General features: G+C 41.8%; 1 protein-coding gene across 1 annotated transcript in view; it reads right to left on the bottom strand.

Annotated features, from left to right (window-relative positions):
• Positions 1–15,539, bottom strand: part of LOC117468091 (protein kinase C-binding protein NELL1-like) — a 363,350-nt gene that overhangs the window by 232,282 nt on the left and 115,529 nt on the right. Inside the window, exons 11-12 of the mRNA XM_034112071.2 lie at positions 15,166–15,265; positions 11,155–11,283 (exon numbers count right to left, since the gene is read on the bottom strand). Of these exons, the coding sequence (XP_033967962.1) occupies positions 11,155–11,283; positions 15,166–15,265 (229 nt within the window). The remainder of the gene's footprint in view (positions 1–11,154; positions 11,284–15,165; positions 15,266–15,539) is intronic.

Here is a 15,539-nt window from a genome sequence, read left to right as displayed (position 1 = left end):
CGCCTCACACACAGAAACGCTCCTTACATTCTCACACTTTTAGCTTCATGGACAGAACTTGGCTAGCAATACTGCCCGGACTTTTCAACAATGTCCTCTCTTTGTGTGTTGTTTTTGCTCTGATTGAATGTCAGCCTGGTTGAGGTAACCTAGCTTTTCAGTTTAATTCTACTGGAATTTAGCTTTTGTGGGTCCTCGATCTCAGCAATTGAGGATTTGCAAACCCAGAGTGATCCTGTGTGAGTATTGCTTTGGTCAGCAATGCCCTTTTTTCAATAAGTCCCTGTTCCACACTAACTCAATTTAACTTATTCACAATTTATATTTCTATGGAATGAGCATTTGCCTAAAAATGTCAATCAGCGTGTATCTATTTCTGCAAAATAGTCTTTAACAAATAATCTTCAGTTTTCACAGGAGAAAACGTTGTTGGGTTTAGGCAACACAACTTCAAAGCTAGTTTAGGAAAATAATGTTGAAATAACTCCAGTTACATGAACAGTTAATCAATTTGTATACGGTTAAATTAGTCTCCTGGCTGAAAGGCATGGGCTTTATACCTGCTGGTTTACACTTTGGAAGGTACACCGTGCTATTATAGTTTATTTTTGTTGGTTAATGAGCAGCTTACTTGAGCAGCTTGAGGTTATGGGCCTCGCTCAAGGCCCCTTCAGTTGTTGTAATGAGAGAGGGTTGACAGCTGCTGTTTTATTTTCGCCACTTAGATTTATCATGCTGGTTTGTAGAATGAACACTTGACCCGATGGCTAGAATTTGGTGGAGAAATGTCTCTTGACCTGTGGATTATCTGGTAAAATGTTGGTGGTGATCCAACGCTGAAAAATGAACTCGTGTACTTTTGCAAGAGGCTTCTGCAATTAATTATTCCTGGAATGGAATGATGGCCTTCATCTATGAAAGAAGACTTCCTATCCAAAAGTTAAAATGAATAGCACAACATTTTGGGAAATATTGAATTTCTGGCAGACTTGATCATACTGAATGGTTGCATTCATGTCCACACTGTGACATATAATCCTAAATGTAATACAAGTGGCCTTAACTTTAATTAAATTGTCAAGGAACAGTTCAAGGTTCATCCAAACAACACTATCAGAAATGGATAAGAGTGAATTATTATCCAGATTGTCTGTATAAGACACATTGAATGTCCCAGAACACCAAGCCATACAGCAGGTCGTAATTCCTTTTCAAATTCTAGGCATCATCCTGTCATTTGGTGCATTTAGGTGCAGGTGGGAATGTCGAAGACTTTCAGGCTCTCAACATATGCTTTGACAAACGACAAACCTTTCGGTAGGGCACAGCTAACAGCATGAAGTTGGTGAAGGGTTGTACTGCTGCCTTTTAGCTTGTCCTTGTTTTTATCTACTGTACCTTACTTACTGCCGGTGACGTCCTCTTTGTATCCCCCCCACAGCTAACCCAACCTTGACCCACTACCTCCACAACACACATAACTGCTGAGGAGTGGGTGATGTTGCTCATTCGTTCCCTGTCATTACATCTTTGTTTTAACACGGCAGAGGCAGAGTTCCCACAGAGAACCTGATTGATTCACAGAAGTACAAACACAGCCAATTACTCTTTAATGGCACTGAGTGAGAGCCAATTCAGCCAGCGGCACAGCAAGACAGATACACACCGCTGCTCCCATCATAGCAGTCTGAATAAGGACGCATGAGGATTATCTAAACTGCTCCACAATCAATAAGTCACTTTGTTTGCATGGTGCCTCTCAGCGCACATCTCATTGGCTCTATTAGCGCTTTTTATGTAAATGACTTGACAATGATGGAGTCCTTGATATAGCATGAGTACAACCACCTTGACACATCAGAGGTGTGCATTCCCATGTTATTTCTGCTTCCTGGCCTCCAGACTCATCGTAAGCAGAAGCTGTCAGTTTTAGCGGATTAGCTGTAGCATAGGGCAGTGGCTGGAGACACATCGTGTTTTCCTGAGCTTATCTAAAAACCCAGGACAGCTACACACATCACACACACACACAAACACACTTGCGCTCATACACAACTTCAATCCTTCAGTGGAAGTCCTGCAGGCTCTGCCCCTGATTAGCTTATTTCCAACCTCTGTGGATATGGTTCCTGCAGGTTTGCACTGCCAGGGATCCGTCTTTATTTCTCTCCGTTTGTAGCTTTACAGCCTCCCACCACCATGAATGTGTTTGTCAGTGTACTGGTCTGTACCACCCAGAAGCCAAATGCCCAGCTCATCTCAGCTCATTTGCTTACATACGATAACAGCACCTTTATCGGGTAAAGCTACATAGACAGATATGATTGGGAAAATCCGCCACAAATTACTTCCTAAATCCTAAATGATCTGTCTTGGGTTTAAGGGAAATGGATGCAGCAATATCAGCTGTGAACATCTCAGTAACTATGGCTTAGGACATGAGGACACACTACATGAGAAGCATTCCCTGAGCCAGCAACCTTAGCCTTGACAAAGGGTGTTCAGAATGTCTGGAAGGAAAACCAAAATAATGGCATTTAAAGAGTCAGTGGTCCCAAGTTAGATGAGTGGCGATCTCTAGCTATGCAGATAATATTGCTTTCATGTGCTGATGTTTTTAGATATCCATCTGAGATGTTTGCCACTATCCCAACACTGTGGAGGGGAATGTTATTTGGATGGTGGTGCTCAATGAAAAAATGAAGTCTTACTTAAGAGGTAAAGAGTAAAAATGACACGACATGTTTTTATTGTACAAAGCTTTTGAGAGTCCCAAACAAAAGTCTATTTACCCACATCTTACTGGAGTGGAGGCATGTAGGTCTCACACTGTGAGCAAAATATCTATAAAAAGTTACATTCTAGTAAGTCATAACATTTAAAAACGTTCTTTTTACATTTTTATGGTAACATATTATTAAATGTTATTATCCGATCAAGCACAATATACAAGAGTGTTCTAAGGTAACAGGTCTTGTTTTTTCTTAGTTCAATATTTATTGAATATCTGAAGATCTGAAAGGAAATCCTCTGAAATGTGATTTGCATGGTTGTCACACTCTCATCCAAAACACGGGGCAGATAACAGCAGCACTCCTACTGCAATGAAAACATTACCGAATTCCTCTACATTGAGAGGCCTGTGCAAATATTAACTATAGGTCTAAGCATAAAGTGCTACAACATGTTTCGACTGAGGATTCTTCAAGTTTGCTGAGTAAACAAGATTGTTTATTTACAGCAGGGGTGGGGAACCTTTTTCCTCTCAAGGGCCATTTCAATTTTTACAATATCCTCCGAGGGCCGTATACAAGTTATTGACCTCTGCTTAAAAATACTAAAATCACAGATTCATTTCACCTTTCTTTCATGCTGTGCAAAGAAAAACAACCTCTTAATCCAGATATGTTACCATGACTCACGCACGCATGCATGCATGCACGTGCACGGTTGTGGCATGACCACCAACACAGAAATATATGGACACAAGGTGTGTACAAAAGTATTTAGTTTCCTATCCATGTGGACATGATTTAAGTGTGTGTGGGGGGGGGGGGGAGCGAACCTCCTCCATGGGGGGGCATGCTCCCCCGGGAAGATTTTTTTTAAATGTTGAAGCAGATTTATTTTTCTTTATGGATATTTTACAAATCACTCCCCTTTCAAACTGTGTTCTTGTTTATTAATAACAACATCTTTGTTTTACTGTCATATTAGTATTTTATACCTGTTTACTTTATTCTCTTATTTTTGTATAACTATAATGATCATATAAAGATGTGCCTTTACCTCCCTGGTTGTAGAAAAAGCTTCTTATATTCGTTAGCATAGCTAGCTAACCAGATGTTAATAACAACAACGTTATTGACTGTATGATCAGTATGACAGATCGCAACTAAAGACACAGACACGCAGAAACTGCGGCATGTGTACGACTCCTTATCCGTAGCTACTGTAATTTCTGGAAGTGCCCGAGCGGCGTTCTGGTGCTCTCTGTCAGAACTACAGCCCTGTCAGACGAGAGATATACCACGTGATGACATGTGAGGCTCGTGTTGTGTTCAAGGACCCTGACCTTGGCCAGGAAAAACAGGTACTGGCTTGTTTATTTTTTTTGCAGGATAGACTAATCTTGTTCAAGGCAAGACAAAATCAACGCTGCAATTAAAGCCATTATTACTGTACATGTACGTTAAATCAAAGCAAAGCAGATAATCTTATTTTTAGATACAACATATATTTGGGTTTAAGGCCAATATGGACTGAAATTATAGAGTATTTAAAAAATTCAAACAAGTTTGCCCATTGCCCAAGGACCTTTTTTCCGGTAACGGCCCGTCCACACAGCGGCTTGCGTTGAAGCTTACAACGCTTCTGCCCATTCACTTTGAATGGGGTGACGTCACTTTTAGCCGAACTGCATTTTGGGAAACGACGTGGAGCGTTGCTGGCGTTGCTCGCTTCAAAAGTTGAGCAATGTTCAACTTTTGGCGCCTCGGCAGAAGCGTCAGCCAATGAAATCCCGTTTATGCAAATCTGCCAGTACAAGCGCTAGCCAATCAAACCGCGTGTATGCTGGGAGAGACTATGCAGGTCATTTCCTCATATTCCAAAAAATGGAGGGAAAATTCATTATAGCGGTCTCTGTTCATCTACCGGGATACAAACCAGAGGAGCGAGGCATGGAGGGAGGTGGCAGAGACAGTGGGTGAAACTGGTAGGTTTTCGCCTGTTTGGGGATTTTATATCCAGTTTACTTCGTTTTAACATTGCTATTGCTTTGTATGTCGGGGGCGGGAGATTCATGTGATTGGTTGTTGGTCGCGTTGCTCGCAAAAAATCCCCAAGCTTCAGACACGCCCACCGCCAAGCGTCAACGCACGCTGATGTGTGGACGCTCCGTAAGTGTAGTGTAACTCATTTCCATTCTTTATTGTTTTTCCGATAAAATCTGATAAAAAGCAGATACAAAGGTTTTCTGTTTGTGTGTTTCCTAAACAACAATACCAATGTTTACACTTTATTTTTTTCTCTTTGGGGCCATCAAGTGCAAAATGTTCAAGAAATGGATCACAGCCACTCCAATCCCCCTACAGATGTTACGTAAAACACTGCATGGATATGTTCGAGAGTGATGTGGCTGCATCTACTGTTAGCACTGATAGTTAGCTCTCAAGTGATTTTATCGAGCCTATTTTAAATTGTAGCAACTCAATGTAATTAGGGCACTCAGTTTTCCAGAAATGCACAAGATATGTGCACAGAACACAACATTAAAAACAATCCCTCTTTGTCACAAATTTAGTTTGAAATGTGTTTTTTTTCCCCCGGTGAATTTTATCATGTTGCATGACCTCGGCCAAGATGTCTGAAATGTGTTCAAGGAGCTCAAGTTGCAGTTCCTATGAAATTATTAGCACAGAGGCATGTTATCAGTGAGTGGTAAAAGCTAGAGAAAGAGAGAAGGATCCAGCACAGAAGAGAAGAAATGTGCTGTGGTGTCAGTGGAGATTGACTGGAGATCAGCAACATCATAAAGTGCCTCCCCAGAGCCTGAGAGCTAAGGGACACATCAGAGAGAGGCCGTCTCTTAACCCAGGGAGCTCTGCTGCTCCGGAGCTAAATGAGAGCGCGCTGAACAAACAGAAAAAGCACTGTGAGGTTTCATCTGTCTGCCTCACACTGGGCTCTAATCGTGTTACCCATAGCAGAAAAAGCATTGTGGTCTATAAGCCAAATAAAAACTGCGGAAGAATGCCGGTGATTGACAGCAATGTGAGCGGTGATGGAGTCATAACATTTTTATCAAATGCATTAATTAGGCTCAATTAAACTTAGCAAGTACTGCAATCCAAACACACAGCTGGTGGGGCGGTGAAACACATCCACCTTTACATGTCCCACAAGGGCAATTTGGTGTTTGAGTCGCACATAAGAGTCCCGAGGCACAACAGGAGCTAATGTTGCCATTAATGTAGGTGGAGTGACCCATGAGGGTTCTTAACAGCATGACAATTCTCCACAATAACTTCCAGAGACCATTTCTATGGAAATAAGCTTCATCTCTGCATATGTGAAAATACTTGACTCGACTCGAGCGTCTTGCTAACTGCTAACTTTTCCCGAATGCCGCCCCCATAAACATTTCCAAGGACGCGCTGTAGTGGTGAAGCCTTTAATTTGAAACGTGGAGGAGGAAGGAAGAGCATTTAAGGCACTTGAGAGGCTGTTGGGAAAACGTGGGAGTTATTTTGGGTATATATAAAGCTGCACTATATACAGTAGATGTCCTATGGTTCAACATTAGCTGCATGCTGGGATTTCACCCACCCTGAAAACAGAGCAGCCTCTGTGGGAACAACCGGCCTTTTGGGAGGAGTGTCCCCGCAGCACTAGCTGGGAGACAGGGAATTATGCTGTCTCTCCTTAGCTGATGCAACTACTCGCAACATCCACTGCTTCTTTATTTGGAGCATTATTGTGAGAGGACTTAACCCAATGTGAACATAGCATGTTACGATACGATTTACAAGCTGTCAGCAAATGAACAACAACAGTATTATTTCCTTCAGAGCTGGGACATATACAGTGGTAGATCTTCAGGGACTCTAAGAATATCACTGACAGCGTAAAACATAAGCTGATGAGGATAATTAGCCTACGGTAAGTTCATTAGCACAAACGTTAGAAGTAACAGTATGCTAAGTGGAGCAGTGTCAAGTGGTATGACACACTGAGCTGTAGAGTGAGATGCAGTTGTTGCTTTTTATCAATGGTAATTAGAGCTTTAACATTAGTGCCTCAAAATGCACACAAGGTGTATCTGTTTGTACAGATAACATATGTGATCCCAGGGTAATGACAATCCTGATTCAACATCCATACAGTATATATATTGTATATATTATTTTTTACTGATAGGAAATATTGACATATTCCGTCTGGATAGGTTTCGTTGTTGCTGTTGTTTGCTCTCTCGTCTCACAGTGAGAAGGTGTTTGATTTGAGTGTGTTCTGTCCTGGTTTCCACAGCTCATTCCACAACTCGAAAGGTGCAGCTACAGTTAATTGGTGACTTTAAATTGCCTGAAAGTGTGAAGGGGAGCTTCTCTATAGCCTCTTTCCCACTGGACAAAAAATGACTTACTTCTGGCTTTTTATCTTTATAGGAAAGGTTACAATTGTCATTTATTCCTGGGACAAATTGCTCTGCAGGTATTTAACAGCTCCAGCTATTGTCAGTGAAACCTGAGAGGATATGCAAATTCTTCGACATTTCCTGTGCAATGCATTAGACACACTTGACACACAATGTACCAAAAATACAATAAGTATGTTTTAAAAACCACCAGACAACATTGACAGAAAGATGTATTATTATGCTACTTTTCTGTCCAGCCATCCTTGATAATCTTTCCAAAAACTCGCTAAAGCAGGTTTGAGAGATTGAGTGACTAACAGATATAAAGAATAAGTAACCACTATGTCCAAGATGTTCAACATGACTTTCCATATAAAAAAATAAAGGCATACTCGTCTACTGGCCAAGGGAAATGGGTTTATTTTCACCAGGTTTTCCCGTGTTTAAGAGCATGTATATACAGGGGCGCTGCAAGACACTCTGGGGGCCCCAGGCAGAAGAGACCTGGCCCCCCCCCCCCATCACATCCACCACCACCCATGCCAGTTTTGGTGGAAAAAGGGTATGTGTTCAGACCTTTCCAGGGGGGAACCGAGTCTCTAGCTAAATCAGCTGCTGAATGGATGTGTATAAAGAAATAGGCTATTGACACAATAGTAAAAGCTAAAAGATTTTCAGGTAACTTTGGGAGAACATGGAAAGGATGTTAGCATTCAGTGCAAACAGTATGTCCATGCCGTCTACTAGGCCCATTGAACTTCATGTGTCCATGCTGTTGCTGAAGCAGAGTCTGCAGGCCAGCAGTGAGCCCGGTTGGAGCCTTTGAGTTGCTCAGTTAACAAGACCAATCAATAGCAACCCCTGGCTTCACCCAGCCTTCCTGCAGGATTACAAAAAGTTATTTCCCAAGACAGAGTGAGGAGGAGCAGCTGGACTTATCTTTAAAGACCATGGATGAAAATGCTAGCACATATTCATCTTCAATGGGGTGAATAAACAGACAGACCTCGGTGGGCGGCTTAGTGACGCACACAAACCATCATTAGTGTGTGCCGACTGTTTGTGTGCATGTTGTGCATATGCAGACACATGTCCCGCTTTCTGAGACTAGGCAGATGGCTTTAAATATTAACATGTATCACACACGGATACCAGGCATGCGTCAAACATGCTGCAGGAGACATGCGTCAAACATGCTGCAGGAGACAGGCTAGAATATGCTGCACCATCACTGACTTCTAAAGCCAGAAGAAAAGCATTATTCATCAAAAATTCCCTTTTTCTTAGAGTCATAAACCAGTCAAATTGGTACGCATATTCATCGTACACATGTGGCTGTACTCAGCACAACTCTCTTTAGTGGGATGTCCACTCTCATTTGTTTTGGATAAATGTTCTTAGTTGATGGATGTTTCAGTGGAACAAACTATGACTACTTACTTACAGAAATACTTCCGTTCTTGCAACAAAACGTACAAAGCAACATTACACCTGCTGTTTCCATTATCTGATGGGTGCCAAAACTCTAAACCTCAGAAATACCAGCAAAAAGAATGCTTGGCATGCTTAGCTAAGACATATAGTGTAGATTAAGAGTGGAAACCAAGCCAAATGTGCCTAGTTTTTCGAGGAATTACACATTGATCCAAAGACATTGGACCAAGGACAGCACACCCATACACCAACATGTCAGCTGTTTCCACATCACTGAGGACCTCTCCTGGGAGCTCAACACCTCATGCCTGGTTAAGAAGGCTCCCCAGCGCCTCTTTATCCTGAGGAGACGCTGGGGAAAGCCCATCTGTCCCCTCACATTCTGGTGAACTTCTACTGCTGTATCATTGAGAGCTGCCTCACTACCTGCATCACTGTCTGTTAGGCAACTGCCCTGCCACAGAACCAACATCACTGCAGAGGGTGGTACTCCCCTAAGAATGTTTGCTCTCCTGCCCTTTTGGAGGCACTACAGGAACCTTCGGACCAGGAAAAGCTTATTCCCCTCAGCTATCAGTTGTACTCTGAATGATGACAGCTATAATGTGTTTAACACTATAAACTGTTTAAAGTGTAAATATTTCAGTTTGTCTATATCTGTCAGATGTAAAGGTGTATGTTTTACTCACCATCATGCATTGCGTTGTTTTAGTACTCAGTACTGTGCAATGACAATAAATAAATAAATATAATCTAATCAAGTTAAATACATACTCCAGAATGCACCATTAGGCGTATTCACAAGTCTGATGTGTTTTATAAGGGACTGAAACATGTCTAATGATTCTCTGTCTAAACACGCTGGAGGACAATAACTCAGCCAAATATAATTAGACATTACAATTATGGCAGAGTTTGACAACTGAGTGCAATAAATACCTCTCAAGCTGGTTTGTGTTTGAATACCCTGGTCCCTCCTCAAACAGTCTTCTGATTACAAGTTAATAATCTCATCTTCAATCATTCAGTTGCATATTAAAACATTTATGAGGATATAATGGACACATTTAATGACAGCTTAGGAACAATCTCCGGTTTATAAAGTACAAGAGGAGACATTAATTTGTTCGGCAAAACATCTATTTGGGATATCAGCAGCACATTGTCAAACTGCTGGGCTTTGTTTATAGCTCAAATACAACTGGAAAAAAAGAAGATCGACAGAGTCTGCTGTGTAGTACATGTTATCCTAAGCCAATTTAAGTTAGAGGAGGTGGAAATGTAGCCATGTCAAATATCAGCATACTGTACAGAGGGATTCCAGCTAATCCTTTCACAATATAAGTTGTAGCTGCCTTAAGGGAGCAAACCCCCAAACATGGATAATACCACCACAGCCGTGTCTCCCTGATTTACATAGTTGAACAATCATTGTTTCCCAGCCCTCACTCATATGGTGCATGGATTGGAAGTGGAGCTCTTGGTAAACCTCTTTACCGTACTGATCAAACAGATACAGTGTGCAATGTTCTGGCCCCTCATTTAGTGAATGCCATGGCTTCGACCCAAAGACAACTGCATCGAGCATCAAGCAAATCCTTCAATCCTCCGCCTGCCTCTCCCAAGTATCTTAATAAATAAGGCCATTAGTTCCATCACAAGTTCTCTAGGCCTCCAATACCCTTCGACTGGGGCTTTTACTTAGCCAAATCCAACATTCAGCTAACTGGAAGAAAACTGACAACGATTGTTCCTCGGGAGAGAGACTGCCCTCTAAGTTCCCCTTAAACTCTGCTAATATGTAATCCAAAAGAGTTGAAGCAGACACTACAGACAAATAATTATTCCGCCAAAAGTATGCAGTGAAATGAAATGGACATCTTGACATTACAGACCTGGGTTATATTTCCAGATGTATATTACTTCACATATAAAATAAGATATAGTTAAACCTTATGAGCTTTTTTTCACGACAACCTAAACAGAACTTTGCCTGTGGCAGCCCAATGAAAAAATGTTTCAAAATGTACATTTCTAACTGGTTATACGATTAATAGCTGAAAGTATATTCAATGCATGCTATGAAAAATGGCCAGCAGTAATGTAACATTTAAACAAGTGAACTATACACCCAAAGGTCCTGCAACTAAAGGACTTAGGTGTGTTGCCTAAATGTAACCTTACCATCGACCCTAACCAACTTAAAACATACTCACATATTTAACAAATCATCACATCACATCTTTCAGAGGATCTTGCTCTTCTCAAAACTCGCAATTCCATTTAATCGATTGTTGATGCCATGACAAAAGTTCAGCTATCTGTTCACAACTTATCACGGATATCTCAGACAAATCCTTGTTCCCCTTAAAGCCAGTCATCATTACGACATACTACAATCAGTTTGTTAATATCCAATTGGTGTGTTAAAGTCTCGATCTGTGGCCCACACCCAGCACAAACATGCTCACAAACAATTAATTCAACGCTGACACACAGCCATACTGTTTTTAACATCCGGAAGTAATAGATATTATGAGTCGTTTACATGAGTCCCAGCTCAGTTTCAGCAGTCCTACCTTCACAGTAAGTCGAGTCCCCGTGGATGGAGGCAAAGCCGCTCTTGCACTCACACTCTGCTTTAGTATTCCGGTTTTTACATTCAGAGTTTTCTCCACAAATGAGTCCCTCTGCGCAGAAGTCATAACCTGAAAGAGAAGGGCAAAGGAGGTCTCCATCTACTTTGGACAGTACAGAGAGATAAAAGAAGACAAATGCACAACCCTGTGCCTGGAGCCCACAATACCGTGGATGACAAGAATCCTGATGTATAAAGTTTATGACTGCAGTAAAATGTCTGTGCCATAATAAAATGTTGGGCCTTTTTATGGCAGCATGTACACACACCACTTAAATAACATACACAGACACAACACGCTGTACTTGAAGGAAGACCTCGGAGGATGTAATCCGTCGAGCAAATAGAGTAAAAGTGTGTTCTTCATGTATTTTGTGTTGATTTAGTGCTACTAAAAAAGTCAAATAACCAAATATGTAAGAAGGACTGCAACACTATCTGACTTTCTTTAACTCTGCCAATGTTTTTCTCTCATTCATCATGATGTTTTACAGAACAGGCAAAAATAAGCCTTAAGCCACAAGACACTAAAGGAGTCTGTGCGTCCAACACAGCAGTTTCAAAATAAGAGTACACAGCTAAATGTTATATAACAATTATCTCTTCACAAATGAAAAGCTGAATAAGGTTCTTTAGGCTGGGCGGCTTAGTGTGGCAGGGAAATGTTTAGCTCTCTTGGGGAGAAACCACCGGCTGAGGAATGTATTGAACAGATGGATCAACAGTGGAGAAGTGGATCAAGTTCCAGCAGGGGTGTGAGAGGTTTCTATGGACATTCAGATTTGTTGACACTCTCTTACAGTGTCTCTGGGCACAATAAGTCACATTTAAGGTTTCAGGAAATAAGTGTTTCCTCAATGGAAATCGGCAGTACAGAAGACACTAAATCAGGATCCAACTGGCTCCCCACCTGTAAAGTATTGAAGCTATTGAAGCACATGCTGGGATTAAAGGGGTACTATTATGCTTTTTTTTGGGTCTTCCCTTTCCTGTAGTGTGTTATAGGATTTTGTGCATGTATGCAAAGGTTTACATTCCAAAGTTCCCAAGACGGAGTTTATTTCCCACAGACTCCCCCCCTGCCCGAAAGCTGTTATAGTCCTTTTTGAAATGTATATGGCATAGTGACATCACTATGCAACACTCACACTTATATTGGCTAATGCTTCAACACATTGTACGTCATTGGCTAAGGAGCGAGATATCTCTAAAGCCCCTGTCACACTGTCCTGAAATTGACACCCGATGGACACACGATAAAGGAAATGTTCAAATTCGGCTGTGATCGTAGCAACATCGGGCCATTCGTGAGGGCATCTAAGCCATCGTATGACCGCCGGTGGAGTTTCTCAGGCTCCGGCAGCAACTTCGTGAGCGGCAACTTCGTAAGGCACTCGTGAGGGCATCTTGTCAAATCGTGTCATCTTCGTGTTATCATCGGTGCATTCACACTCACTCTGATCGGGGCGAATGCCCGATGGCACCGATGATAACAAGATGCCCTCACGATGGCCTTACGAAGGGCAAAATTGACACACGAATTCAACACGAAAATGAACCTTCGCAAGGTCCTTCGGCAATTTTTTGACATGCCAAAGATTTGGCCTCCGCTCACGAAGTTGCTGCCGGAGCCTGAGAAACTCCACCGGCGATCATACGAAGGCTTAAGATGCCCTCACGAATGGCCCGATGTTGCTACGATCACAGCCGAATTTGAACATTTCCTTTATCGTGTGTCCATCTGGTTGTTTTATTGCACAACAAAATCATGTAAACATATTATGTAAATAACCCAATTTGTGTTCTGTGAAACTAAAAAGGATATAATATATTATTTTGAAGGACAGTTGACAGGAAGTTGTTGTTGCTATGGAAACAACATTACGGAGAAAACGTAATATTTTCTACATAAAGACGGATAAAGTAAAGAACAAAGTCTGAAGATATCAGTACAGTATCATAGTACTGTAACATAATTGTTTTTGGTACTTTCATTGCAGTTGTATGTCTTAAATGTAATGTAAATGTTGCCTTCGTGTGTGGTTCGGGGCCATCTTCGTGCGAAATTCACAATTCCATATTCGTGTGTCCATCGGGTGTCAATTTCGGGACAGTGTGACAGGGGCTTAAGTGGTTGACAAATTATGACAGAGATTGCCAGCTAACCAATCAGGTTGTTTCAGGCAGAGGGTGAAAAGAGGTGCTGCAGCACAGGCAGTATGAGGAAAATAAAGCCCTTATTGAACATTAAAGCATGGAAACATGTCACATAAGAGGCACAAAATAAAATCATGAAACCTGAAAATGATAGGGCTGCACAATATGCATAATAAATAAGGCAAGCACAAATTAAACAACTTGCGGTAAATGAGCAGATACTGGCTTGTGTCTACTTTAATCTACATCTGAAATCATTAAAACAACAAAGGTATCGTTAGTTAAAGATAGTTTAGTTACAAAGAGCATTTGTTTTACTGGTATTCTCTTTTTACTAAGTACAAAAAAAATCCCTCAATGGATTATCCCAGTTCTTAGTGTCATGTTTATTGCCTTGGGTGACATCTCAGTGAATATATGGTTGTGCAGCCCTACCCTGCACTGCCTGCACAGCGCCAGCCTTTTGTTGAACCTGGATCAAACCAGAATGAACCTGCACGTGTACATACCATAGACTGGTACATACATGTGAAATGAATTGTACTGAGAATCAGTCTGCTTAGATAAGAAAGCAGACAGACAGGCAAGCAGATATAGGTGATTGGCTCCCGCTCAATAAGTATGATCTGATGTAGGCCATGATGTCCTGTAATGACAGACAGACTGGCTGCACATAAAAGCCTTGACAGGCAGGTGGCCAGGGGAGTCATTACTGAGGATAGAGCTCTCTCTGAATTACTCTTCCTCCACCATGTGCATGCGCTCCGCACTTAGCCGTGGACAGATGTAAAGGGACTGATTACACAAGGAATAACACATATTTGTGAGTGTGTGCAGTTGAGGCTTTGATATATGGATTATTGAAATACAATACACATTCACAGACCGCTATTAGTAAAATTCTTAGGGGCAGTTGTGTAATTGGCGATTTAGCAAAGCCAGCGTGATACATGTAAATATCAGAGTGGAGCCAAAGTGGTGAGCCACAAAGTGGAGAAGAGGACTGGTGTTGATTAGGAAATAATGACCGGCTCTGAGCTTTAGAGATCGTGAGCGTCTGTGAGAGAAGAAGGGGGGGATGTAGTGAAGAGGCACTGTGAGTGTGATCAATCTTTAATTGTTAGCACTTACTGCTCAAACTCTCCTCTCGGCTATACTCCTCTCCTCTGTACTCTAAAACATTTGTCACCTCCTCTTCTCTCTTTCTTCTCTTTTTAACAAGTCTTGATCTTTCTCCATTCTTATCTTCCGCTGCTCTCTTCCCTTTATCTTTTCTCTCTCCTCATTTCCTTACCTTTCTTTTCATCTTCCCTTCCTCTCATTTGCTTTTTGCTCTTCACTTTCCCTTTCCCATCTTCTTCCCTTTTTCCCCCCTTCAATTCATCCAAATAAAAGGCCAATTTCCCTTCGCTCAGAACCTGTCGCAGGTTTCTTTCATTATCGCTCTATAGCTGACAGCCCCCTGCAGTTTGTTTATTCAATGTATTTACTGAATTACCGGTGGCTATTTACCCTGTAGTACCTCCCTGCCAAAGCAGGGGGGGTTCAGGCAAATTGGCATAGCAGGTGCTCTATAGAAGGCGGACCAATCTGCTCTGATAGGTATCCCAGCCAAGAAGCACCCGTTCCCAGTGGATAGGAAGAGAAACTGAATTATTGTAGAGGCACAGCCTGATTCAGAAACCGGCAGGCTGGCTTTGTTTACTCCTCGCAGTGGCAGGGGATTGGTGCGTGCCCGTCCAAAGAAAGACAGATTCATGCAACTGAGGATAGTGTATTAAGCAGAGAGACATACCTGTACAAACATTGCAGCATCGGCCATCTGGTAGGATCTGTTCACTGACAGTGCAGTTAAGCTCTGGACAAGTTTCTGTGACTTTCACCATCAGGCCATTCTGAGAGGAGAGGACAGAAGCAAAACAACCCAATTTAATGCTGGGGTGAACACTGCTTTTGAAATAAATAAAACCAAAGCCAAAGTTAAAAGGATGTTTTACATGATTTGTGTTTAGGAAAGAGAGGGTGAAATGTAATGGCTGTATATTCATGCTCACATTTAGAAAAAAAGGCATCATTTCAGATAGCAGGTAAAGTGCAGATATGAGCCACTATAGAAACAAAACAATGGCAGATCGAACCCTGTATTATCTTCCCCTGGGCCTTTAATAC

The sequence above is a fragment of the Pseudochaenichthys georgianus genome, chromosome 3, assembly GCF_902827115.2.
Source record: "Pseudochaenichthys georgianus chromosome 3, fPseGeo1.2, whole genome shotgun sequence".
NCBI classification, from domain to species: domain Eukaryota; kingdom Metazoa; phylum Chordata; class Actinopteri; order Perciformes; family Channichthyidae; genus Pseudochaenichthys; species Pseudochaenichthys georgianus.
The sequence above is the reverse complement of the archived record's forward strand: the minus strand, read 5'-3'. Positions and strand labels throughout refer to the sequence as shown.